The 27,725-nt window shown below is 38.5% G+C and overlaps 2 protein-coding genes and 1 long non-coding RNA gene across 4 annotated transcripts in view; 2 read left to right on the top strand and 1 right to left on the bottom strand.

Moving 5' to 3' along the window:
* Nucleotides 1-803: 803 nt before the first annotated feature.
* LOC110017586 lies at nt 804-26,674 on the bottom strand. Its single transcript, XR_002293019.1, has 4 exons — nt 26,244-26,674; nt 20,814-20,965; nt 1,004-1,113; nt 804-908 (listed from the first exon to the last, which is right to left on the bottom strand). It is a non-coding gene; the product is annotated as an uncharacterized LOC110017586 (long non-coding RNA).
* mrvi1 (murine retrovirus integration site 1 homolog) lies at nt 1,328-25,004 on the top strand. 2 transcript variants are annotated; one of them, XM_023953465.1, is made up of 23 exons: nt 1,328-2,033; nt 3,232-3,343; nt 5,045-5,073; nt 10,066-10,242; nt 12,579-12,685; nt 12,764-12,825; nt 13,145-13,318; nt 13,470-13,550; nt 13,712-13,755; nt 13,997-14,053; nt 14,383-14,823; nt 14,904-14,982; nt 15,376-15,490; nt 15,654-15,684; nt 18,833-18,973; nt 19,188-19,319; nt 20,266-20,419; nt 20,648-20,697; nt 20,827-20,937; nt 21,317-21,381; nt 22,041-22,163; nt 23,486-23,614; nt 24,129-25,004. In XM_023953465.1, exons 1-23 carry the CDS (start codon nt 1,533-1,535, stop codon nt 24,289-24,291), a joined length of 3,078 nt encoding a protein of 1,025 aa, XP_023809233.1. In that variant the 5' UTR covers nt 1,328-1,532; the 3' UTR covers nt 24,292-25,004. The 2 variants fall into 2 exon arrangements, with proteins under 2 accessions (XP_023809233.1, XP_023809232.1); XM_023953464.1 differs by having other exon boundaries at nt 1,367-2,033; nt 18,848-18,973.
* Nucleotides 26,675-26,784: 110 nt separating the features above from the next.
* Nucleotides 26,785-27,725, top strand: part of lyve1 (lymphatic vessel endothelial hyaluronan receptor 1) — a 3,152-nt gene continuing 2,211 nt past the window's right edge. Inside the window, exons 1-4 of the mRNA XM_004067000.4 lie at nt 26,785-26,934; nt 27,006-27,189; nt 27,266-27,405; nt 27,719-27,725. The exon at nt 27,719-27,725 is cut by the window's right edge and continues 167 nt beyond it. Of these exons, the coding sequence (XP_004067048.1) occupies nt 26,853-26,934; nt 27,006-27,189; nt 27,266-27,405; nt 27,719-27,725 (413 nt within the window). The 5' untranslated portion in view covers nt 26,785-26,852. The remainder of the gene's footprint in view (nt 26,935-27,005; nt 27,190-27,265; nt 27,406-27,718) is intronic.

Here is a 27,725-nt window from a genome sequence, read left to right as displayed (position 1 = left end):
TCTTAGAAACCACAAAGCATTTTACGAAAACTTGTTTTACTGTATATCATTCTTTAAATGTCCCACATTGGGTTGTTAGTGTACTTTTATGGAAATGGAATAACTCTTCAAGCTTCAAAGACTGTTGTAAAGAAACGCTGATTTGAGGGATCAAAGAGTTGTTTTGACATTTTCATACATTCATAGTTTTACTTCTCTCTTGGCTTCCAAACCACTTAACATCTGCTCAGAAGACTGTACTGTAAAAAAAGGAGTACATCCTATAAGAATGTCAATTATATTTAGTTAAATATTTTTTTATTTCAGTAAAACTACATTTTTTTTCATTGATAACTGTGTTTGTGGGGTCTTTTATATTTGCTTTGTGTTTTTATAGAAATATGATTTGCTTCAGGATTTTTTTGTTTGTTTGGTAACAGATTTTTAGAGCTATTTGTTTTGTTTTTTTCAGTCGTTTTCATTTATTAACTTAGATGCCCATCAGTTATGGACGCATAATTTTTAAACCTGTTTAACATTTCTGCAGTCGTGACTATATGATTTACAGAGAGTTAAAATAGTGCAGATGGTCAAAGTGAGATTCAGGGTATTCTGCTTAAAACCGTGTGTCTGTTCAAGGTACGACAGACACTGCATTACACCCCATGGAGACTTCTACGTTGATCCTCCAAACCAGCGCTCTTTGCAGAGTGAGCTGCAGGACACACTGCAGGTTAGCACGGCTTGTTTTCTCTCAAATATCTTTGTTCTCACGTTCACGGTCTTCCACTTCCTTCATCTCTAGCTCCATCGCTCAGTTCTGGACGACAGAAGCGTGCTGTCTCTCCAGGCGCACGGCGATGGCTTTCAGAACATCATCCGCCAGATCCATAGAGAAGGACAAGTGTGTTTTCACAACAGCAGATGTCCTGATAGGGTGAAAAGAGAGGGCATTAGGAGTGGAGAATGATGACGATTGCATAGAGTGATGTGTGTGAATGGACATGTCTGCACTTTCACACACAGGATTCAGCAGCCGTGGAGGCGAGGCCTTTTCTTCAGTGCCACCAGTCACAGGCGAACATCAAACAGCAGCTTGTCAGCGCGTATGCCCTTTTTTAACCTCCCTTTCTCCTGTTATGGTAACAGAAAAGACTTGGTTGATGTTAGTCTCTGTTCTGAGAAGTTCAACAAATAAAAAGGATGTCTGGCTCTGACATAGTATTTATGGACATATCAATTCCATAAGAGTAACTATCTTCTTTGAGGAATGCTCGATGAGAGATAAGTGCAGTTTTAGTGCCCATTGGTGACATGACAGTGTGTAAAAGAGATGTTTATAACATTGTGGTGCTGGTTTCAGGCTGCAGGGGCTGCACAAGCGTGCGTGGGAGGAGAAAGGGGAGAAGGTGGATGAGACCCTGAGCATTTGTGAGAGGGAGCAAAAGCAAATCCAGCCTGAGATTCAGAGTCGGATCCAAGAGGACAAGGAGGTGGCTGCAGTACACTGGTGCAGACTCCAGAAGGTGGAGAGCAAGGAAGCCGAGGAAACCATGTCCATCGAGGAGCGGCGTGAGGCAAAAGCAAGGCTCTTGCAATCTGAGCAGATCGTCAGTGATACAGGAGAGGAGGACTGTCACCTGGGAACCCCTCACAGATCTGGACCAGAGTGTAGTGAGCAAAAGAACTCCAGCAGATCTCTAGGCAAACAGGAGAAAAACACAAAGAGACAAGAAGCAAGTCTGGCAGTGGAGAAGGTGGTAAAGGATCAGAGGGTGGAGCCCCTGGAGATCCCAACCTCAGAACGAGAACAATCGCAGATGCAGGAGGCCACAGACAGCTTCTTGGCTACGCTCAAGAGGATGGAGGCGATGGTCAGCAGCGCTTTGGAGACAGCTGAGCTGGTGCGACAAGGTGAGCAGAGGGTGAGCCAGGTAAGGCAGAAGATGGAAAGCATCACACAGAGAGTCCAGGAGGCTGTGGGCCAAGCAGCCAGTACTGACAAGGAGCTGAAAACGCTGGAGGCCTGGGTCAATGAAAAGATTCCCACTCAGGTCTGCTTCTTGAAAAACTGCACTTGTTTTTATGTTTATTCAACTAAAGCTTGTGTAAAACACAAAAGTTAAAAAAGTGTTACAAATGCAAAAATCAATTATAATATTATACCATTTAAAAGTTAGCGTTGCTGTCATCATATATATCCAGAATCCTCTGGCATGTAATTTTACAATTTGAACGTAGAGACTATAAAGTCTCCTCCTGATTTAAGATGTTTAGCTGCGGACACACATGGCAAGCTATACTTGTTCAAGAACGCACTAAATGCAGGTTATTGAATGCACATTTAGCCCCGTGGTGTTCACACTGGAAGAGCAAGGAGGGGCTTCTTCTTCTTCTTCTTCTGTTTACAAGCACATGTCCGCCACCTACACTTGGAAGAGGCCTGGTGCAAAATGTTGAAGCGGTGCAAATCTTACTATAGACCTTTTCTTTCACAGCTCTATTATGATATATGAAAGATTTAGTATCATCTATTTCATTCTGGACACAAACCACAATGATTAGTTTCTCTTTCATGACCAGTTTTCAAACGGTTGGGACTTCTGTGAATTAAAAGATATGCCATCCATTTGTGACTACCAAATCCAGGTTCCTGATAGTTCCATTTTTGACCTGGTTTAACTTTCAATGCGTGTTCAATCAATGGCCGCATGTTTTGTGCTTTGAGCTCGAAAACGGACATGGAAACTTGCGTAGCTATGCGTGAACATAAGAGCTTTGACTGCAGTAACCCAAAACACGAATTTACATGCATTGACTTTTAAGTGGCTGCTTGTTGCAAAGGCGGTGTAAATGTAGCTTTACATGTAGAAAAGGATGAAAAATTGTCATAGTGCAAATCAGATACATGTATGGTTAAATGTTTAGAGTTGAATGAATTTTTACCAGCTTACAAAAACTTTTGACAGCTCCCAATAATTTCCAATAACTTCTCTTTGTTATTATTTTTGTTTGTTTTTTTATCTTTTCACCGGTTAATCATTTAAGTTTGCAAATTTTGATTTAGGTACAATTAAAGTTTAAAAATGTTTAATTTACAAAAAATATTGTGTTAGTCTTTACTTTTTTGCCAGCTTCTCTAACTTTAAAGGAAAATATTCTTCACAATAAAGCAGTTTCTGTTTATTATACTTTAATGCTGAAACTTTTGCCATCACTGGCAAAACAGTAATTAAGTGTTTTTGTTTGAAGTCTTCAGGTCTGAGTGTGCCGTCTGTAACTGAGATGGACAGCACCAAGCTGCCACCTCCTCCATCTCCTGAATATCCAGAGGCCGCAGCGTCTTTGCAGCTGTCCGTGAACGGTACATTGACAGATGCACAGAAACATCTGCAGTGTTATTGTGGGGAAAGCATACACAGTAAGACAGAGATGAATTAAAGCTGCCCACTTCTCTAGAGGTAATCCCCAGAGATCTCTGAAAACAGACTGAATATTTACATTGCATACAAGCACTGCAGAGCACAGGGGTTTATGTCATCCATCAGAATTGACCACTGTGAATACGGGTATATGTATGCAAATCTTTATTGAAATGTTACATTTTGGGATGTTTGGGAGAGTAATGCTGTATAGTTAAGATTCCTAAAACTAGCAAGAGCCTCAGTAGAGACAATTGACATTTGAAAGGACTTGTTTAGTTGTTTTACCTTACTTCTCATTGTTTACAGTGCAAAAGATAGTTTATATTTTGTTGTTGCAATTACCAAAGTTGCATCACAAACTTCACCTGAAAAGTGTAGAAAGGCTTTTTTCTGTTTTTATTTATTCTATTACTGAAATTGATCAACACCATTTGATAGATAAAACACCATAAAGCACGCACATACAAAAATAGCTACAAGTAGACATTTGATGATGATTGCTACTTAGCTATTTTCTGGTCTAACATGAACATTGCATGAGTCCAGGTTTGCTCTGAGTAGCAGCTTTTTCCCAGGAGGGGATGCTTGGTTAACCCTAAAAGGTTAGCACTAAAATACTTTATTTATATATGAGATTTCTTTCCTTCCTCGTCTGGCTTCATTTGAACAAAACAAGTAAAAGATCTCCTCTGGTCGGCCCTCTCAACTTCCAAACTTTTTACAGATGTCACATGGTTTACCACCCATCCTCATGAGGGCTGAGGGCAGACATGAAGACACCTTACCATCAAAATGTATTGTCCTTGATTCTTTGTCATTGAAGGACTTCTTGCCTGCCTTTCCCAAACATAAAACATACCTGATGTCAAACCAAGTTTGAGTCGACCACAGGAACACTAACAAAAAGTTTACGTTCCATTTTATAATATGACAGGTAATAAGGGAAGTGTTAAGACCCACAATTTCTTAATCTGAAAGCAGGAGAGCAATAAAGTTTAATGCTGCATGTCTTGAGTAGTTATTAGGAAGTAAAACCACAAAATAAAATATGGTGAAAAATAAAATAAAACAGCATTATGATCCGTCTTGGTTGCTTATGATCAGAGTTCTGTAACACCTCCTCCTAAAATGTTTTATTTACGTCTACATGATAACTTAATTAATTAGCATTAGACTGATGGGTGTTAAGACATTACAGTACTTAATGCAAAATCCAGATTTTACTGGCATTTTCTTTGCTTGTTGCCACAATGCAAGCCTTTTCCTGAGAGCCCCTAAAGCTGACGACAAGAGCTTTCAACCCGCAGATCAAGCACCTCGTGTGCTTGAGACGGTTGCCAGGTAATTGTTGCCCTGCGTTATAAAGGGTGGGAAAGTTCTTAAAGCAGGAGGTAAAATAGTTTTATCAGTTAAATGAGTACCATGCTCTGAACATCGACCTCACAGCACAGAAAAGAAAATATGCTACTCCACACACTTGTATCTTTTTTTTTCAATTCATCTCCTACACACTCACACAGTCTCCTTCTCACTGTTGTTTCAATTTCTCTTTTTTTGAAACTGTCCCTTGACATTTGCATTGCACATGCCTTCCTGTTAAATGCAAATCACCTTTTTCCACCGTGTGTCTGTTCAAACAGGTGCCACAGACCGAGCCAGCTGCAGTGAGGTAAGGCCCACTCCTGCTTTCTGCGTAAAATACAATTCAATTACAAATATTGATGCTACATTGCTGTGTTTTTATGGACAATTTATAGTTTATTAAGTCTTTTAAAGCAGGAAATGTTTACTTCTGTTTCCAAAAGCAAATATGTGCCTATTTTATAGTAGACAAGATATATTCACAAACATAAACAAAAGGTACACAGAAAATGTTAAGGAATTTTTAGATATGACATAAATGACAACATCTGTACATTACTTAAAGGGTAGCCCTTCTCTGATTGGCCATTAGTCATTTTGTACATCATTTTTTAATGTTTTTGTTTCTCTTACATCCTAATCCTGAATATACTATGTTTTAGTTTTTTAAGAAGCCACAAGATATTCCCAAAAAATATACAAATATGTGTAAAATGTAAAACTATCCATAGAAATTTAAAATATTGTGTGCTAATCTTTTGTGGAATTTGATGTTTTTGCACTATTGTCAGCTATTTGAAACTTCTTGAAATTTAGATAAATGAAATTTTTTAAATTAAATGAATGGATTTTAATTTACTTAGCAATCGTGCTTGTGGAGATTTCATTGTCTCTTTTAAACTGGCATCAAAGAGGCTCTAAAAACTCCTCACTCTTAATTGAATAAGAGAAACATTCAAGTTCCTTTTAAGAGTCCTTCTGTTCATCGACAGTTTTCATGAAACTGCATCACTGAATGGGGTCTTCTGATGTTAATTAAGACTGTGATTCTGTCATTTTCTGTAGCTCAGCTCCCTTTTTCCAGACAATGCCACTTCTGTGCTCTTTTTTCCCTCCATGACATTTTAGATTATAGCGGCACTCAAAAGAAGAACGTCTTAGCAGCCAAAAAGACCGCAAAAGACAGAAGTTTTGACAGAGCAGATTGCTACAAAATAAAAGATCTCTGCTCTTGGAAGTGAAATCATCGATTCTTCCTATCTAGCAAAGTAAACAGAGATGGCACAGACACAATTTATCTATCGGTCTTGCATAAACATGGTCTTGAGTGTAACCGTATGCATACGCATCACCCCTCCTTTCACATAACAAATAGGCAAACCTCAAAAAAAGAAACAATATGTACATATTTTTAAACGTTCCTCATATCTGAAATGAGAGATGATCAGTGGAGCAGCGGGCTGAGAACACACATGCACACACACCACAGCAGCGCATAGAGCCCTTCTCCTTAAATGGTCAAAGCTCCCAGGAGTGAAAGAGAGGCTGCTGCTGAAAAAAGACAGGGAACGTTTGGGACGGGAGAAGGAAGGAGAAGCCCTGAGGATTGTGGAGCTTTCAAGGGAAAAGCACTGAAAGTGACAGCTTGAGTGTGGGAAGTCAGTCTGAGTGGGAGAGATCAGCCGGTAAATGTGTGTGTGCTTCGCCACAGCACTGTGGTAGTGGACTCAGGTAAAGTGCATGCTTCCTGTGTTCAGGTTCAGATGATGTCTGCATGCTACTGTGGGGTCTCAGTGGCTGATCGGACAATAGGTTCTCAGCTGGTGTCTCTGCAGCTGCGTCTGGCGTGTATGAGGCTGTTTACAATCTCCAGTCGGACTTTTTTTTACAGATGCTGCTCTTCTCTACATCTCCTTGATGTGTGATGTTTGTTCCCAAAGTGTGTGAAATGGATCCACTTTATTGATCGTCTCTGTGTACATGATGTCTTTTTCTTTCTCACACTTCCTCTGACATCTCAAAATTTTGCCTCAGGGTAACCACTTCCTCAAACGTCCCTGCACTTTTTCCCTAACACAACCACATTTTAAACAAGTCTGGCACAAGGAAATGGCCTTATGTAACCAATTAGAAGAAGGGGGGTGCAGCACCCCTCTTCTCACTCTCAGGACAAAAACATCTTGGCTGTATTGAAACAAGAAATATTTTTAGCTCTGACAGTTAAACTGGACATTTCATTTCACTTTTTATCTTTCTTTGCTGAGATTAGCTTCAGACGTTAGATTTCCACGGGGTGAAAGCTTCTGTCCCCCACAGAAAAGCATCTGACTGATTCAATTACTTTGCAATATTCATCGGCGTGTCAGGCTTTAGCGGGCAAAGTCGCCTTCATCGAGCCCCCTGCAGTGCAGGTTGGCACCTTAGTTTAATCCTTTTAGAACAGCGTGTCACATGAAAACAAATAGATAAAACAGTCGACCGGCTTTGTACGATTAGCTTTTTAAATTGTGAAACAAATAGACAGCATGTTCAAAAAAACACACCCAAAAAATGCTACTAAATTAGTATTTCCTTCTTTTATTTTTTCTTAGATGTAAAAAAATTACATATGTGAATATCTAATAAAATTAAGTTAGTCACAAATAAGTAATGTTAACTAAACTGTCCTAAACCTGTGGGTTGACAAATATTCATTGACTAACCCGTTTCTATATTCAGCTGAAGCTCACACCAAACGTTTTGTTTCAGTGAGATCACAGTAACCCTGGACGAAGTAAAACTATTGCAGAAGTTGATTCAGTCCTTCATGACATTTGTTCTTGTCGTCAGGAAATATGGCAGCAGCTCACTGGGATACAGTTAAACAAGCCACTTCCTCCCCAGTGACTCACGGCCTCTCTGTCCCTATATGTTCCCAAGAACTTGTCATGTTGGCGGTGACGCTGACCAGCCCCTGCTTTATTTTAGTCTTCGGTTCCCCAAGGATTTATCCAGTGTACAGCGTGCTGCAAATTAACGAAGCAGCTCAGACACACAGCTCACCAGCAGAAGCCTCACCTGCACTAGTTCTACAAATGTGAAGCTTTCTGAGTGAACCAGACGAATGGTTGGCAGAAGTTTGCAAACTTGTTGCACCAGCTTAAGCACATTTTAGGAGGGCTTTAATCATAGAAACATGCTCTTAGAGATTTGCATAAATTTGTTTACCCAGGAGGGAAGAGCTGTGTATTAATTCACACTGGCTGCACTTTTCATTAAATCAAGTGAAGTTTCCTTTTAGTTGAGCAAACCAAACAACCAATGCTAAAGTTAAACAAAGTGCAGAGGGTTTTCTATTTTTAGCTATTACAGGAACTGCATTGCAACAGATTTACAATTGAGATAACCCTCTTTGTCTTGTCTGATGTCTCAATGATGAACGTTGTTTTATAACTTCCTGCTCACTCTTACACTTCCTGCAGGGTTAGTGTGCTAATCGAAAACTTTCTTGTTGATTAGCTTCAAGCACCAAAGACCATTCAGTAATGTTCCCTAATGTGTGCTCTTCTCACAATTTTACATAACAAACCAACCAGTCCTGTTTGTCTTACACTGTCCCATGAGAAATCATTTCCTCAGTCACATTGCATGCAGAGGAGTGTCAGGACAAGCCAATTCGTCTGAATGATTGCTTGCAGTCAGGACATAAACTTCCAGATAAAAAAAGTTTTAATTCTTCACTTGTTTTGATATTTGTTCTAAAAACATTGTGCAGACATTTTAATAAGTGATTAAATGTTCGAATAAAATACTTAAAATAAAAAAAACACCCTAGAGCAAAGAAAATAAACAAAACTCTTTTAGAATACCAATTTTTTTGGTTTGATTAACCTTCATAGTTAACTTAGCAATTTCCTACAAAACATTTGAATGTTTTATGTTTGGATTCTGAATGCTCAACTGACAAATCATTTACCGCTTTTTAAAGCTGTGACGTCTTGGTGAGGGGTTTGCTGAAGAACCAAACTATTCTGGAACCAGATGGCACACAGTAATCCAGCAGGGTGTGAAGTTTTCTTACAGCAGCAAGCCTCCCTTTTTAAAAAATCTTTGCTTATCTGTGATGAATTTGCACACGCGCCTCCCTCCTGTCTGCGTGGGTTTTCTGCAAGTACTGTGATTTCCACATGTAAACATGGTGGCCGAATTTACATTTTCCTGTGTCACATTTGGGGCTTCTTACCCCTACATGCTTCCACCTGTGGTTAAACCCCAGGTAACCTTCATGATTCTGGTCACGATTGAACAAGAGGTGAAATGTGGATGATCGGTTATCCTAAAATGACTGCAGATGAAACTGTGAACATAAGTGGCTTTGTGTAGTCTTATGATAAAACCAGCACCCTGCCCAGAGAGAACCCTGCCTCTCACACTGGTGACAAACTGGCCCCATACAAAATTTTAAAACAAGATAAAGTAGTTAGAAAAGAAGTGTCTTTTTCCTAATAGTTTTTTGCTTACGGTATTACGATTAGGACTACAAATTTTCCTAAAGTTTTTTTTAAAGACGACTCAACTGTGATTAAATGTAAACCCTATAATTGCCTCCTAACGCTATAACCGTAGAGTAAAATAGAGAAAACATGTTAAAAACATTGATTCCTATAGCCTATAGGCCCATTCAGATAACTATTGTTGTAAAAATTGGTCTACATAAATAAAATTGAATTGAATATAGGCAATAGGCAGCAGAAAAATACATTTTTAATTGATTTAGTCTTGGTTGGGTTGTTAAAGTATTATTAAAAACGTGAATTATCTGTGACCCGGTCCCAGATCAGCGGAGGAAGATGGATGGATGGATGGATGGATGGATGGATGGATGGATGGATGGATGGATGGATGGATGGATGGATGGATGGATGGATGGATGGATGGATGGATGGATGGATGGATGGATGGATGGATGGATGGATGGATGGATTATGAAATATTTTGTAGAATTTTTCTCTGTGTGATTCATATGGCCCTTATATTTGTAGGATCTTGGAAGTGACAGTGTCAGAGGGAATGTTGTAATAGTTTTGAGCAGTGGTTCAATTCCTACCGAGTTTGTTATAGTCCATTGTACAGGAGGATGAAGCTAATTGGGGATTTGTTTATGATATAACACTGAGGTATTTTTCATTTAGTCAGAGCTAGAAAGCAGGGGCTATTTTTGGGGAATTCCAGAATCAAATATAGAAGAAATGTTTCCTTTCTCATCCACTTTTGTGCATGCGGAAATACATGGGTTAGGTATGTGTTCCTGGTCTTACAGCTCTGGCAAGAAGAGAAACATTTGCTGCAGGGCTCTCCTCGTCACAGAGGAGATCTTAACTTCAAAAAAAGCTGTGGGTTCCGGCACACCAGCCCCTCACTCATCATGCCCACACTTCCCGAAGAAGATGAGGAATCTCCAGAGGAGATGGATAGCTCCTCCAGCTCTCCTAGAACAGTGAGTTCTGTCACATTCACACGCACATTTTTATGATCTATTTGGCTGTAGGACCAAAGTCCAAGGTGGATGCTTCATAAGTCTGAACTATGAAAGAAGTTTTTAAATGATTATTCATTGAAATGATTCTAAGAGCTGAGCACTATGTTATTTTATTCAACCAACAATGCTTTATTTCGACTGTCTGTCAAACTAAAGTGCAGCTGTGCATACAAACAAACACAAGCTAGCCATGCCATAAACTGAAGTAATGGCATTTGAATTGGTGCATATTTTACTGTTATGGCTTTATGCTGAATTAACTCCCTCATAATGTTTACAAATGAATCTTGTTGAGGGCTGATTTACAATCAGTCTTTGAAGACTACTTGCCTTTCCTCATGAATCTACCGGAGCTCTGCTGAGGTCCTCCGAAAGGATGTGAGGAATTTCAAAGCACACAAGCGAAATCAGTCAAATCAGCTGAGGTTTAAAGGCTTCTCTCTGTTTTTTAAGGGAGGCCATTTTTGTTCTTTGGACTGGGTTCCAAGTCTCAGCAAAATGGCAGCTTTGGGTCCTTTGAGAGCTATCTGTAACTCAAAGTCTTAGTTTAGATAGGTCTTCCATGACTAAATTCTTACTTATCTTAACCTCAGAGTTTATTTAAATAAAGAAAGAAAATGTGTGTGCATGACTCAAATCAACCATGAGTAATTTTCTTCATTTGCTTTTTTTTAGCAGCGTTTTATTTTCAGAGCTGCACTGCATTTCTCGATGCCATTTATAAGCAGTCTGATTTAGGCAAAAAAAATGTAAATAGGAAAATATTTACCTTGTTTTAGCACAGCATTTCTATACTTAACAGCATCTAAAACTGACTTTTTAAAATTAAGCCACCATAAAGTGTTTTTGGTGCCGTCCGTAAGAAACACATGAATCTCAAAAGTCATAATGAAGTTGGGAAATTCAAACTTGTGCTAAGCTAAGAGAATAAATGACAAAGCATGTTTGTTTACACATGTAAAATATATATTTATAAAGATTTCAACTAGAAATAAGATCATTAAAATCTTCTCCAGATGAAATAATGTATGACTGAACATTTTCCAACCTTTTCTAAGCCACAAGACACTGTGTCTCAACCCTGATGGTAAAAGTGAGTATAAAATGTAAAGAACTCAAGAGGCAGTATTAGCAGATGTTGGTATCTATGCCCTCCGATGATGTAACAAAAAGGCTTCAGCTACTACTTACAGTGAATGTCCCACAATGTTTTAATAGATTTTAATGTGTGTGATATAAAGTAAAGACTTCTTCAAATAAGGCCAAGAATGTGTTGTCTGAATATTTCAAGTACTTTACCACTGCAAAAAATAACAGATGGAATTTTCTGTAGCAAAACTGGAATTGATAAGCATGGAATGGATGGAAAGAAGGGCTGCATCCTGGACAGATTGTTGGTCCCCTACATATCAATATTTTATTACGTGATGCTCTAAGTTCCAATTGAACTAGCATCAGGGTGATTCTAGTTTATAAAAATGTGATCTTTCTAACTGAGAGTTGACTTCTTCAAACCTCTAACTTTTTGTCTGCTTCTCGGATTGGCATGTGAAGTTTTTCACTGACAGCAAACTTACAGGGTTTGGATCCTTTCAGGAAAGGAACTTTCAATCAGTTACGACAGTCAGCTCCTGGAACGACATTGTTTCTTTTTATTGTTATAATAAAAAGAAATGATTTATATGTTTAAGTGAGAAATGTAAAAACTGTTTCTAACAATAAAATTGTAACTAACTGGTTTTGAGGGTAGGACCTGGACTTGATGGCTGATAATGACAACAAAAAGACAAGAAATAAAGTTATGAAGAACTCCTTCAAGAAAACGTGCCATTACAAATGTCAATCATTACATTTCTGTCATGGCGGCTACAGTGAACGACAAGAACAAAGCCCTGATAGCTGAGAGGCCTGGCGTATTTTCCTATTTTTGACGCAACAACGGGTGTACTGTGAAATTAGCAGGAAAGTAAGCGCCAACACAGCCTTTTTGCAAATGCAAATCCTACATTCTAAATGATAAGCTCTGAAAGCAAAGTCTGCAGGTCTTTACAGTTGTTTACTATTCCTTTGTTTGATATATAATGTTATCAAAGAGCCTTGTATGTTGGGCCATTTGGAAATCTGATTACAACAAAGCGCATAGTGTCCAGTGAGCTGTGAGTCTTTGGGTATTGATGCCACAAATATCAAAACCCAATTTTAAAAAGTTTCAGGAACTTCTGTATTATTTGTCTAGTGATCGTCTGTCTGTTTTAAGCAAACACAAATGCTTTTTTTAATTTTTTTATTTACAGTCCACGCCCAGTGAATGCCAAACCATCGTGTTTGCAGCCCCCACAATCATCTACCCACAGCAGGTCACTGCTGAACAAGCTGATTGGCATTCTTTGGAACAGGCCAGGTAAAATAGCTTAAACTCAAACCATGATAAAAAGTTTTGTGTTTAATCTTTGTCTCTGGATAACATTTGTTGTATCAGACCACACAGTCCCAGAGCTCGCCTGGTTAAGAAGCCCTCTGGAGGACCCATCACCACAGTCGGTGGGTAGATCCCATAAATACACCCAGACATTTTGCAGCAGTAATTACTAAAAATAAACACTGTGAGAACAATTTGTGGCCGCCCAGCATCAAATTAAAGACACACACTGGGAGGAACGTTGCTTTTTTTTTTCAAGGGATGTTTTTAACTATTAGGTTTTGCTTTATAATGAGATGATAACATTTCTAATTCTGGTGATGAGATATTTTACCAATAATTGCTTAAAGGATCTCCTAAAAAACAAGAAAAAAAAGGGTTACTTCCCCCCAGGAGCCCGCAGAGGATGTGTAAACATCTGAGTCGTGTCCCTCTGTACAGACAGCACAGGTAATGTGATAGACCTACTGAGAGATCAGCTGCCAGAGCCACAGCTGTCCGAAGAGGATCGACAGAAGAACCTCGAGCTGCTGGAGCAGGCAAAAAAGGTCAGCGATCGGTTTCTGTCTCGCCGAGGACGTAGATCCACCAGCAGCCTCACAGAGTCCCCTACAGGTACTCCATGCAGAAACCCACACGTACACCAATGAATAACAGAGTTCAAGCACTGACTGCTTAAAAGATGTTAAATATTGTTGCAATACATTTCAAAAGTGTTTAATTTAAATTTGTGATTAAAACTAGTATGGATGACTTTCCCTCACAGCTCTTTCTCCTTGTCCAACTCCTCCATCTTCCTCACCATCTTCCTCAAGGAGCAGCTCAGTAATTGTGGCCCCTCAAACTGGTCTGTTCTCACTTCATATTTCTCAAACATCAAAAAAACAAAAACAAATCTGCTTCTACAAGTATAGTTTTCTTGATTCAGCGGATAACTTTCAATCAACCTAAAGCCACAAAGACCTTGTTTTTATTTTTTAAACTCATATTCTGCTCTTTTGTCTGCAGCAAGCTCAGAGATGACCCATGTCAGCTCCCAGTCTGCCTTTCAGGTTCATCTTTTTTGTTTGTCTATGACCTCTGTCTTTATGAAACAGGAATAATTCAGAGTATTTTCCCAAAAGTTCAATTGTTTTTCCTTGGCTAAAACAAGAAAGTGTACATTTTATTTTTTATTTTTTTATTTTTTTGTTGTCTGAAAATGAGGTTTATTAGCCCTTAAATTGCTTGGCTTCCCAGAAAGAGAGCTACCTGAGTCAGTTGTTGTTGATCTTGTATTTTTTCCTGCTGCAGCATCGTGATGTGCCGCTGGTGAGGGAGTCGTCTGATTCAAAGAGCAAGGATCTGGAGGTCAGAATGACAGACTCTCTACATGTTTTCCCATCTGTACACTAATGACTTGAACTAGAAGTGTCAAGGGTTTTATTTTATTGATTTATTGAAAAATAATTGTTTAGTTGAAGCTCCATCAGCTGAGAAAACGTTTTAGAAAAGCTCTGCAATTCCTGATTGCAGAAAGTAACTGCAGTTGCAAAGGTCAATCCAAAGGTAAAAGAAAAATCACTTTGAAATCAAGCTGTGATTATGTTGTACTAGTGGCCAACAGCCCATTCTAAACATCTGAATAGATGTGAATTGTTCATAACACAATCTTTTGTTTCCTTGCTGAACCTGAACAGCTGTTGGTGGAGTGGAAGCCCTCAGAGAAAAGAAAGGTGTCTTCTGGGACTTTAACGCCTCGGTTCTCTGTACAAAACGAGAACTGCGACCTTGCTGTGCCCAAGTGTTCCTCTGCACTTAGTAAAGCAGATGAAGTTTCAGGCCGAAACCTAAACCAAGCACCTGCCACTGGGGTGGCCAAGCCTGTCCCCAGGCCCCCTACTCAGCAAGCCCCCTGCACAGCAGAGATTAAGACAATTGGGGCCTTTCCACCACTGATGAGAGCTGTTTCCTGGGATGCTGTAGGCAGCATGAATTCCAGAAATGGATCCCCAAGTTTTCCTCCAACACTTGAAGACCCTCTCTCAGAAGAGCCCAGGGAAGCTGCGTTCAAGTCCTCAGGGTACAAGGATTTTCCCACACAACCAGGAGGTGTGCGCAAACTGACAAAGCTCAGAGAGGTAAAGTGCACATTTACTAAGCCCCTTGAAGGGATTTTTTTTACTGGTTTTCTGCATGATGAATGTGTTTGTGTCCACAGGAGCACAAGCTGATGCGTAACCAAAGCATTGTGGCGTCAAAGTTACCAGAACTTAGTGAAGCTACTGAACAGGAAAAAGGTAATGGTTACTATTTGTTGTTTTTTTTCTTGAAAGATCAAAGATGCAAAACGGTAAAAAAGGTAAAGGTAAAAAGTGCAGCATAAACCACCTAGCATCACACACACACAAAAAAATCGATTTTACACAAAAATCCGAGGATCTGCTCTGTTTTGTAAAAGAAAACACAAAATGCATTTTTATCTTCTGGCAGTAGATGGCATAATTGTTAAAGCAAAATTCAGTGCCTAACAATAAGAGACTAAGCTTTTTTACTTTGAAATAATAACACTTTTTGGTATATTCAAATTAAAGAGACCATAATAAGAATTGACCTATTTTTACATTAAACTTCATTCCTGTGTAAATAAATAAATAAACTATGTTGTGTTGTTATTGTTGTTTTCTCCACAGGACCTTTATCATCTTCAAAGTCAGCCAGCATTGAGGAAGGGAAGGAGAATGCCATGCCAAACATTTCAGACATGATGCTGAGAAAACTCAAACTCCATCGAGCTCTGCCAGGCTGGTGGGTAACAAATCAATTTGACTTTCATTATTTGATAACCAAAAATCTTTTTTGCTGCTTTGTTTTTAATAAGTATACTTAGGTACAGTCTAAGTACTCTATGTAAAAATGAAGTACACTCTAATTTGTCTAATTGACAATAATTTCTTCTGTTTCATACTAGTGCACCCCCACTCAGTGAAAAAGAAGTGGAGGTGGGTACCTATTCTGTTCAAGTGGTTCCATGTTAGTGAACTTGTGTGTTTTTCTGTTTAGTATTGGACATGTTTCATGCAAAAGATGACACATTTAGAACAGGTTTTCTGATGTTTGCAAGTTTCTTGATTTTAGGGTTATATGATGGTGTGAAGAAACATGTTGTTACAGTGAAAACATTCCAGAAATTAAAGTTGTTTTTTTTTGTCAGTAGACAACTGATAATTTGAGTTGGCCAACAATGCTGTACAGGTTGTCACAGGTGAAACAAAAAACCGCATCGACCCCCGTTATTTCCCTCTAGAACATTAAAAAAGGAAAGTTAATTGTTATAAATTATATCAAGTTGTTTGTATATGCACAGCTCTGTGAAAAAGAAGATGCACTATTTTAGCTGTGTGGCTTCATGTAATATGATGCATTTTTTAAAACTTCTTTGGTTTGAACCTTACTTTTGATACTCTCCAAGAGGAAACCACAGAGGTACACTAGACTGCTCTGTATAAACTAAACATGGTGGAGCATCCTCCATCCTGCAAAATGGTTTGGATCATACCTTACCCTTCTACCATGAAGAAAATCAACTTAACCCTTGTGCTATCTTAGATGACCCCACCCTTACATTGACGTGTTCTCCCTACCATGAAAAAGGTGGACAAAGGTGGAAAGATTTCATGTAATCCATGGACACCAGTGAAGATCACAAATCATTGAAGAAAAAAGGTTCAGCGCACTGTCTAGTGGGTCTAGATCAGTGTTTTTCAACCAGTGTGCCGCGTGGGAGATGGTCAAGTGTGCCGTGGGAAATTGCCCTCATTAACTGATTTAAAAACATTTCCCATCTCCAGGATTTCAGCTCTGTGTTCATCCAAACAGGCCCTGATAAAACATTGAGGAGTTAGGAATATAAAAGATCGTAAGATAGCTTTACTTTGCGTTTATTTGATATTAAAGACATTTTGATAAGAATGACGGTACTGTACCGCGATTCAGCTGCACCTTCGGCTGTATTTTGGAAAAGTCCCGTCCCTTTAACTGTCTCCACCAATCATTCTTGGGGGGCTTAATCACATGTCATCAGTCTGACCAATCAGAAGTGGTTAAAGTCTTCACTTCCTTGTCCCGATTTAGCTCGTAAAGTCGCTCAGTTCTAACAAAAATACCAGCTAAAGCTCGTCTTTAGCGGTGTAGCTTTCCACAGAATCCGGTATCAGACCGTGGAACAAGTGAACAAAACAATGAAGCTCCGAAAACCGATCTTCGGCCGTTTTATGCACTACATCTCCCATGATGCATTGGGTTGTGAGAGTGACAGCGCACAAGGAGATCTGTTGTTAAACGTCTTGAAACCAACGAACACACATCAAACTGTTTTTAAATCCTCTAACTTAACTTTTATTGTATTTTTTAGAAAAAAACAGCTGCAGTTTCCACCTTTTTCTGCAACAATTATCTCAAAAATGCATGTGAGATCGTGGAGGGGCTGTAGATCAATACAGACTATGAGTTTCTCCTTTTTTTTTTTAATTTTTGGATGTTGGTGTGCCGCGGGATTTTTTTTAAGGTTAAAGTGTGCCGTGGCTCAGAAAAGGTTGAAAAACACTGGTCTAGATGACCCAATTCCCAATGTTAAAGTGCCTAGGATAGCACAAGGGTTAAAGAGGAAACGTTTCCTCATGCACAGTGTTACTTTTGATAAAGCTGAACACAACACAAAAGCAAAAAGAGCTCACACCAGCTGCTAATGACAGAGCTACTGAGGCAGTGATTTGATTTTGTTTCACAGCCATGGGTCCTGAAGCTGTTTAATCCATTATAGGCTTCTCTTTTTAAAGCATACTTAATCACATGGATTGGGTTTAACTGAAAGCTTAAGTGAAAAAAAAAATAGGGTCACGAGAAATAAGGATCCAATAAAACCCGTGAACAACAGGATCTTGAGATATATGTAGGTGCAGAAATGAATGTTTGCACATCTCTAAATGTCTTTGTCAAGGATTTGTAAAACTACTAAAGTACCACTCCGATCATCTTTTGATCTATATTAATAGCAGTCTCAGTGGTCTTTTTATCGTGACTATGCTGTTTTTAGCCAAAATTCAAAAAGAAACACAATTTTGAGCTAAATTCTCTTAAAACGTGTCCACCATCATCAAAAAAATGCCACAAGAACATGTTAAAAATGCTAAAAACACAATTTTCATCAGAGTGGGTCTCCATGCCTTCTTTCAAATACACTTTTCGATTTTATTCCTTTTAAACAAATAATTGCAAGTCATGCTGCGTGTTTATGTTGTTGACTTCTAGGTTCTAATAGAGACTACCTGTAGATACAAGAACATTTGGGATCTGAACTCTAAATCGTCTCTCAGAAGGTCACAAAATAACCTAAAAATTTAATTCACACTAAAAGGATTCAACAGGCGTGAAATCCATCAGCCTGTGTTTTCATTTTATGCTGTCTGTTTTCAATCAAACTGTGCATTTTATCCCCTCATTTTATTGACTAAAAATCTTCCACAGTAAGAAGTTTTAAAGTAAGAAGTCATAAAACCGACTCAGATCGTTAAATGTGTTTGTTGAACATTGTGTTCAAACAATTAAAGCAGATGGACTGCTGCTCTTGTGGCTGAATCTTTTGCACGTGTTTTAATAATGGGGTTTGTTGTCAAAGTGCAAGGCTATCACAAAAGCACTCACACTTGGCAATGTTCTGTCAACAGGAAAGTGTTTTGATCTGGTTCTAATCGGACCAAAGAGACTTAAAGTGATTTCCTGCTCAGAAAATCCAAACATTTGTGACGCAGTCAGGCCTGGAGTGTAGTCCATCTCAACGCTTCCACTGGGATGCTTGTAGATGAGGATGGTCAGAGGTCTTAAATTTCCTCTAAGAGGTGACCCGTCTGTTGGAAAACTGCAGGCTGGCTTTGATCTGTGCAGAAAAGCATCAAGAGGTCAAATGCCAGACTTAGATCTAGCTCCCAAAGCTTCTTGATGCTCCCTCACATTTTGAAAATGAATTTTTTTTCTAAACTTCAGTAAATCGTGTGTTTTTCTCTGTTATGTAGAAGTTTGAAGGCATTTTTGGTTTGCTTTTTTGTTTAATGAACTCATCTGAGTTTTACATTGTGATGATGGTCTTCACAGAATGCATTTGTCCAGCTGTCACTAGCATTTCGTAATGACAACTACACTCTGGAGACGAGGCTCAAGCAGGCAGAGAGGGAGAGGAACCTCACGGAGGAAGAGACAGAGAAGGAACTAGAAGAGTTCAAAGGAGCGCTGAAGGTTAGTCCTCCAAAACGCAAACCTGATCCAATTCATTTTTGAGCGTCAGAGGAATTCCCTCTGGCTCTCTAGTGCTTGTGCTTCTACTAAATGTTTCCTGCAATTGTCCCTTATATTCTGCCTGGGTAAATTGAAACCCAGCTATACAGGGTTACTCTGGGTTATTTTTTCAGATACACATGTAAATGTAAAATGTCATGATTCTGTCATGCAGATGACCTCAACACAATGGCAGAACATGGAGCAGCGTGACGCCTATCAGCGCCTAATAGAAACAGTCTGTGTGCTACACCGACTGGCCAACCGGCTGTCCAGCAGAGCGGAGATAGTTGGAGCAGTTCGACAGGTGCAACAACAACCCACTAATATTACACCACTCAATGTTACACACATTGCACGTATGGATTCTATTTTTGCTGGAAAGTGATTATAAAATTGTTTAGATCTTGACCTTTACTGCCTCTGCTCTTACCTTTGAGACATGCAGCCGCATCACTCATTCTAACTTTGGTTAAGGCTTGCTCTGATTTCTTTGCTGGCTCATCAGTTTGCAGATTGTGAACTTTCTATTCTGTATGTCATATTGTTACTTCCTTCTCTCGCCACACAACTCCTGACAACTTTTCTGTATTTTCCGAATGTAAGCTGAAGTTAGTTATTTTGTTCTTGAGCCTTAACTACAATTTGCATCTTTAGAAAAACTACCCCTATGGTTATAAACACAGACTGTTTTATGTTAATTTTGATGATTATGGTGTAAATAAAAAAATGTTTTTACCAAAGAGAGCATTTTGAAATTATCTAATTATAACCCAGGTCATTTTTGTGACTTTCTGGGTTTTTAAGTCTACTCCCTGTTTGAAATCAATTCAATTTTTTCGTATTTGAATTGATTTTAATATGTTTTTAGCCAGTTTAACTTTCTATTCAAATATGGTGCAGGTGGTGCAGGGCGGGGCGGTCACCTCTAATCGTAATATTGCAGGTTCGATTCCCGTCTCGCTTGCCCATATGTCGAAGTGCCCTTGGGCAAGACACTGAATCCCACCTTGGCTCTGGTGGAAGGTTGGCACCAGTACTTGGCAGCGACGCCGCCAGCATTGTGTGAATGTGTGTGTAAATGTGTGAATGGGGCTGTGACTGAAAAGCGCTTTGAGCCTTCGAGGGAAGCAGAAAAGCACTATACAAGTCTACGCCATTTACCATTCACTATCTTGATTGCTGAAATGTTTCATGGATTTATAGATAAATTGCTGGGTTCAGAATTGCTCACAATATTTTTATGCTGACAGGAGAAACGAATGAACAAGGCCACTGAGGTCATGATGCAATATGTGGAAAATCTGAAGCGGATATATGAGAAGGACCACGCAGAGCTGACAGAGTTTAAGAAGCTGGCCAACCAGAACTCAAATCGTTGTTATGCCGGAGCCGTGGAAACTGGAGGTAAGACGATAAAAATGATCTTATCAGCTGAGACAACGGAAGATGAGATTCTAACCTGGAAGCAATAGATTCATATAAAATACAACTCATTTGCTTGAGCATTCTTAACTCTTCAAAAGAAAAGCAGATGATTCCTGTTGACTATTTGGATTGTAGGTTGGGGGATAAAATGAGCACGATTTAAAGTTTTTTTTAAGTTACTGATGTGTTTCTTTGGTCTTTGTGTAGATGACGGGGTTCCGCGCACAACAAGAGCATTGTCCCTGACCCTTGGAAAGGTAAGCAGAGAAAGTTTTTTTTTTTTCTTCCCTACACAATATGTTTCAAAATATATCTTTCCAAAAGTTCATTATAAAACAGCTGGATGTTCTGTGTGTCCTTTTCATCCACTCACCCCTCATACGTAGGCTTTGCCCAGGCGTAGGGTGAGCGTAGCTGTCGTGCCCAAGTTCAGCCTCTTTAATGTTCCGGGTCAAACCCCAGCCACTGCCCCAACGGCTGCTGCTCTTCCTGCCCTGGTAGGTCTTCCTGTCCTGTTGGGATTTTCTGGGAAATGAGGTAAAAAGCATTGGATGCAATGACATATTGCTCAGTAAGGGTTCATGTACAGGTTATAACATGACTCAACTCTCATAAAACCTTTTTATTTATTTATTTTTTTTGTCCTAAAACTCCGTCGTACTTGTTTAATACACAGAACACTTTTTAAAAAGTTAACACTTGTGCTGCAGTGGCTGAATTTAACTTTCAGTGCACAAATTACATGTGAAAAGCTGCTTATTTAGGCCTGTGCTTCTAAAATGAGGTTTTTATTTCATTTGAATAAGAAAAACAAAGATTATTTTACATTTGTATTGATAAAGCTCACAAAAATTCAAAGCCGCTTTTCTTTTTCAGTGTGAAACAAATGATGTGAAAGGCAGCACCTCTCCTGAAGGAATGCAACCAGCAGCACTAGAGTGGTAGGTTTGCTTGCACAGACACACTTGATAAGAGCGTAAAAAGAGAAATGATTTTATGAATGTCAGATGTCATCGTTTTTTTTTTGTTTTGTTTTTTGGGGTCCACAAGGCCATTTCTTATTCCTACAAACAATGGTTCAGGAGAAATCCTGGACTTCTAATCACCCATATCAGAGCGTTTTGTGCTGCATAGGGAATTTTGGCTTGTTTGTGCGACAGGCAGGATGTGTTTTACAGTCCAGAGAAAATCCCCAGTGAGTTCAAACTAACCCCGGAAGAACTGCAAAAACAGAAGAAAAAAAAAAAGAAAAATCAAACTTGGCAGCAGTTGACAGTTTTGCTGCCTAAGCTTTTAATCTAAAAAATTGTCAAGGATTCTGACACAGTCCAGGCCTCAGTTATAGTGTGCATACAAAGTCTAGAGCTCTAGAGTGTCTGATCTGTACCTCCTATGAGGAGAGCAGCAACAGTAATTTTGGCCCCTCCATTTTTTTGGTTTGTACTCCCCTGTAATGGCGCTCCCCCATAAGGATCTGTAGCATAGTGAAGGCAACCTCTCTGTGTTTGGATGAAACCTGGCTGTAAAGTGCTTTGTAACATCTGCCATGACGTTGATGTAGTCCAAGGCTAATCGTTCTTTCCTATGTGAAACAATGCAGTGGAAAGACCTCCCCGGAGCAGGAAAGCGAGTTAGCCAAACCTTCAACAAACTTGGAGGAGATTAGAGCAGAGATCAGAGCCGAAATCGCAGCAAAGATTGAAGAAGAAGCCTACAAAAAAGGGTGAGGCCTTGTCTCCAGCTCGTCTGTGTGCCATAGTACAGCGTGGGGATGTTCTTTTTCATCAAAAGTATTTTCTTCGAGTCATGATAAAGAAAGTTTGACAGTCATTGGCAAATGTCTGATCCGGAAACCATTTGAAACAGAAGTCATTTTTGAGTAAAAGGTCTAATCTGAAAAAAAAGATCATGTTTAATTGTCTAAATTTATAGTGTTGTGTTTTTAGGAAACTACGTGAATAAACTGGAAACTTTCTCACTCTTTTATCCTTTTATTGCAAATGTAATTATATTTCTTATTTTGGCAATACATGCCTTTTTATTTCCTCATAAAACCAGAAATGTCACCTATCTAAGCTGAATCTTGACTTAGGTTTCTTGGCTAAAAACACTTAACTTAATAAAAATAATCAAATTATTAAAAAATGAAACTTTACCAGGTAGAAAAAAAAATGGTGAAAGACCTGTTGACCTTTTGTTTGCAGCAGAGCCACTAATACTGTTATTAAAGACCTTGTTCGATCATGTCTTGATCTACTGTAAAAGCTTTCCCAGTGGTCTTTCAATCATGATGCTGTTTTAGACTAAATAAAAAAAACGTTGTTTTCTTGGAGCTAGTTGCTGCACAGGTTTTTTTTATCTGCTCCTGATTCACCTTTTGCATAAAGAAACAGCTCAGATATACAAATTTGAATTTGTTTTTCTTTATGTATGTCCAAAAAATGCTACAGGACATGTTAAAAACACCAAAAACACAATTTTCATTAAAGTGGGTCTTTGAAAAAGTGTGTGGTTGACATGTTTAAACCAGATTGAGAACGTTCCGTTCTGAAATTTCCCCCTGACCTTGTGCATTACAAAAACAAAATGCATTGAAACCAGAGGCATTTCACATAGAACAAAATCTCTCAGCAAATAAACTAAAATACTTGGCAAAAAAAGGAAAAGAAAAGAAAAGAAAAGAAAAAAGGAAAAAAGAGGGAGAACCTGACTATGACAAAATAAATAAATGGTGACACGATCAGGGCAAATAGACATGGACCTTATCTACACAACAGAAAAAAATAAACACAGAAGTCATTCAAACAGAAACAGAAACTTTAAGGAAAAAAAAAACTACAACAGAGAAAAGTTTAAAGTCTTTAGGATGTCCCCACTGCTGCACAATGTTATGACTGTTGACAACTGGTAGTAATTGTTTGTGCAGAAATCTAAACGTAAAAAGAGATATTTACATATTTATAAAGATAAAATTGGCTTTTACGAGCATTGACTGTTGAAGTCCATCTCTAAAGCATGGAATATGTGCCATTTTTTTAACTACAGTTTCAATGAGGGACTGAAACAAAGTAAGGTGATCCTACAGGACAAATGTGAGGATGAGACCGATGCGGAGAAGCAGCTGGAATCCAAAAACAATGATGAAGAGATTGGAAAGAGGCATCATAATATGAGGTAAGATTATTCAGATCCTTTGAGAAAAAAAATGAGTTTATTACATTTTTATTAGGAGTGGTTATTAATTTGTTTGTATGCTATTTCTCCCCTTTTTGGCAAGTTATCAAAAACCATAAAATTAAATATGGACTCTTTAAATCCATTAATTGATTGTGTTTAAAATCCATTACTTGTTTTTACAGCCAAAAACAAAACCTTTGTTAGTTTTTGCGTAACAATGTTTAATTTTATTTAAAACCCTCATACTTTCGTTCACTTTAAACCACTTATATAGGAATTGGTTTGGTTAAATGGAGAATAAACAAACAAAAAAAAATAATACCGTACTTTAATCAGCCATATCGATTTGGAACTTGAATGAAATTGTGAGTTGTTTTTTAATTTAATTAGAATGCAACTGGATCATTTATTCTTTTTCCATCTTTTCCTTGTAAAAAAAAATAAAGTCAGCAGATGCTACACTAAGTCCAAATTCGACGATGTGCTGTGAGTTGCCATCTGATCTTCACAGGAGGATGGAGGAGGCCGTCGCACTTCTTGGTCGACTTTGTCCCAAGGTCTCCATCAGTCGGCGGCTCCTCTGGATTGCCCTGACACTCTTTGTGGTGATGTGTGTGGTCATCAGCATTTTCACCTTCTTCAGCGATTACTACAAGCGGCGTGAGGACACGTAAGGTTGGGGAAACATTCTCCACGATCTGATACAAATCTGTGGACTGGGTGAAAGAAGAGCAACCAAAAAAGCTCACAGTTAAACTGACAGAGGTCACAGCCGTTCTCTCTGTCACGCGTCTCCCTTTCCTTGAACCGGGACTCGCTTGAATGGACTGAGGTGTTGTGACTGACCCTGCAAAGTTCAATGTCTTCTGAATTAAGTCATAATTTTCCTAAGAATCTAAGGTAGGCACTTCGTTTGTTATAGTAAGTACGGTTGTTTTTGTTTAGGGACCAAAGCTTTAGTGTGTTAAAACATTTGTATTAACATAGATGCATAGATGAAAAAAAATACGTTTGAACATGGCACTTTTCCTTTACAGGCCGCCATTAAAAAATATGTCTATTTATCTAAGATTTCACTCTCTCAGGTCAAATTAAAAATCAAAGACTTGGAGAGATTCTAAATTAATATTTAATTTTTTTAACTTGTTTAATTTTATAAAGGATATTGAAATATGAACACATTCCAAAATAGTTACCCAAGTGCAATATTTTGCAGCTTTTGTTTCTTGTTTTTGTTGTTGCAGATTCAGAGCACGAATGGGTTATTTGTATGGAAGCACTTTTGTGCATGTGGCTGCTGTTTATCAAGCTTGAGTGCCTGTGTTGTTCTTGAATATACCACTCTAACACCTTTTCCTTTTAATAAAGGAGTGCCTTGGAACATTTATACGTCTGTTGTTGTTTTTTCTTTCAATATAGGCAAAAAAGAAAATTTCTTGAAGTAAGGAGAATCCTTCCCATCCCTAGATTGATCAATATTTTTTCAAGACATTTTAAAGCATCCTCGCAAATAGGAATAGTCCAAAATTGAAAATGTTTAAAATAAATAACAAATTAAAGCTGATGGGGAGATTATGAAGGTCCACTTTGCAGCTGACACCTCAGGTTAAAGACAGACTTCATTTAGCATGTTTTTTTTTCTCACATCTTTAGCTTTCACATAGGAGATGAGTTGATAGTTGACACATTCTTTTGGAAAACAGTCAGTAAATAAATGAAAAAGGTTTTTATCATAAAGCAATGTTGTCACAAAAAAGAGATGAGAAAATTTCCTTTTGTAACCATTTTAGATGGACTCAAAAACTAATGTGTTATTGTTGACTAATACATTAACAGGAGGAAAGTTGTGTGAATCAATACAATGATAAATACATTGAAGTTAAGCAAAAAATGATTTGACTCACTTTTGGAAAGGTGGAGCAGGATGAAGGGTTGTTTTAATAATTTATAGTAATGTTATTGTAAATAATCATAATTGAAGTCTGTTACTTAATGCAGACATTTTGAAAATATGGTTTGATGTTATGCAACCTGAATCACCAGAATTTCAGAAAAGCTTGCTTAACTTTTGGAAAGTACTACATAAAATTCTATTGCGTTAAGTGGATTCCCATCATTCAATATCTATCAAAGGGAGAAATGAACTGCAAGATGAGCTGACGGAGTTTAACAAGCTGGCCAACCACAACTCAAATTGTTGTTATTCAGGAGCCGTGGAAACTGGAGGTAAGATGATAAAAAAGATCTTATGAGCTGAGATAACAGAAGATAAAATCCTAACCTGGGTGTTCTTTTTACCCTCTCACCCCTCATACGTAGGCTTTGCCCAGGCGTAGGGTGAGCATAGCTGTTGTGCCAAGATGTGCACCAAATTTCAACCAAATTTGTTCTTGTTTGTAAAAATAATAAAATGTCAACTGTTTTCAAAAAGCAATTTCAAAGGCCTTTCAGTTTAACTACATGACCATGATCCACTCAAATTAATCAGAGCAGTTGTTAAAGTTTTTATTTTATATAATATCTCAAAATATTTTGGGGAAAGCTCCCACTTTCAGACATATTTTTTATTCAAAATACTATAATTATACTCTCAAAAAAACAAAAAACAAAAATGTGTTTTACTTACCTCTTAGCATCTAATTGTCATTTCACCAAAGTTGACAAGATCCTTGCAAGTTCGTCATCAACATGCCATGTATCATTTCCTGCGGTTGGGCGTAAGTGTGAGGAAATGTTTCTGTGAAAGTTGGGTGTTTGTCTGAAACTTATCAAAACACCTCACAAATAGCAAGAATGGTAGCATTAAAAAATGTCTCGGGAGAGGAAATCCTGAGGACAAAGAGTTCGTCTGGGCGTGGGAAGTGAACTTGATCTTCTTTTCCTTGTGTGTTATCGCTTATAAAGGTTTCTCTTTAAAAAAAAAAAAGTCCTGTTTGGTTTAACAAAACATGTCTGATTGTGTGGAATTTGCATCTGAGCCATTCTGCTTTCTTCTGAAGTTCTTCAAAGTTTTTTGACCCTTTGGTGGTATCTCTGCCTCCTGGGTCCTGCTTCCAGAACATATGATGGCTGGTGATCTGACCTGTGCGTGGCACTTCCTCCTTCCTTTTCCTCAACTGTGGAGCAGTGATAGTCCACACACCCCTGTGTAACAGAATCCCTACTATTTAACTGAGCCGTTTCACTCACAGGCACATAAACCTGACAACACTGGAACTCCAATGCACCCGCCATCATGACCACTGTCCGCCTCCTCATTGCATTAGTGCTGTTTGTTTCTTCAGGATTCTCTACTCATAACATGACCAGCATCAGACGTAAGTGATTTCAGTAGAATTAACATGTCAATTTGTCAAATAATAAACTTGCTGTGTGTTTTTTTTTCTAGTTTTCCCTGCAGCAAACCATAGTATAGCAGGAGTGATCCAGGTCACCTACATAAACGATCAGAGCCAGCTTCAGTATGCGTTCAATGCCTCTCAAGCTCGAAGCTTCTGCTGGTTCCTCGGACTGAACATTGCCACAAAATCACAAGTAGAGCAAGCTCTCACTCGGGGTTTTGAAACATGCAGGTAAAAAGTCGCTTCACAAAATCTACCTCTATTTATTTACAAGAAAACCCCTAATGTCCAGTTTGGTTTTGTTAAGATTCGGATGGATTGATGAGCATTTTGCAGTCATTCCTCGCATCCATGCGCTTACAAACTGCGGCCAAAACCTGACTGGGCTGGTTGTGTGGCGAGCCTCTGTGACAAGAATGTTTGATGCGTTTTGCTTCAATGAATCAGGTAAGAGACTTTTCTAATGTACTGATTACCAAGAGAAAGTACCTGCACACCTCTCTTGCCCTTTCTTCACAAAAATGAAGGACCATTTATAGATATATTTTTCTTTTGTTTGTCTTCTTTAGGTTTTAGTTTTGTTTATTCCAACTCTACCACGCATTGCAACATAGATGCATTTCTGTGTCAGTTTTTGCAACTTTGATTTTTTTATTTTCCAAGCATCTGCTTGTGATATCACAACCCATGCAAATAACCTGTACAAATATTAGACACTAACATAATCAAATTTAATTAAATATCAAGTTCTTATTGGCAGATGCAAG

The sequence above is a fragment of the Oryzias latipes genome, chromosome 3 (genome assembly GCF_002234675.1).
Source record: "Oryzias latipes chromosome 3, ASM223467v1".
Taxonomy (NCBI): domain Eukaryota; kingdom Metazoa; phylum Chordata; class Actinopteri; order Beloniformes; family Adrianichthyidae; genus Oryzias; species Oryzias latipes.
Note: the sequence above shows the minus strand (reverse complement) of the source record. Positions and strands in the feature narration are given on the sequence as shown.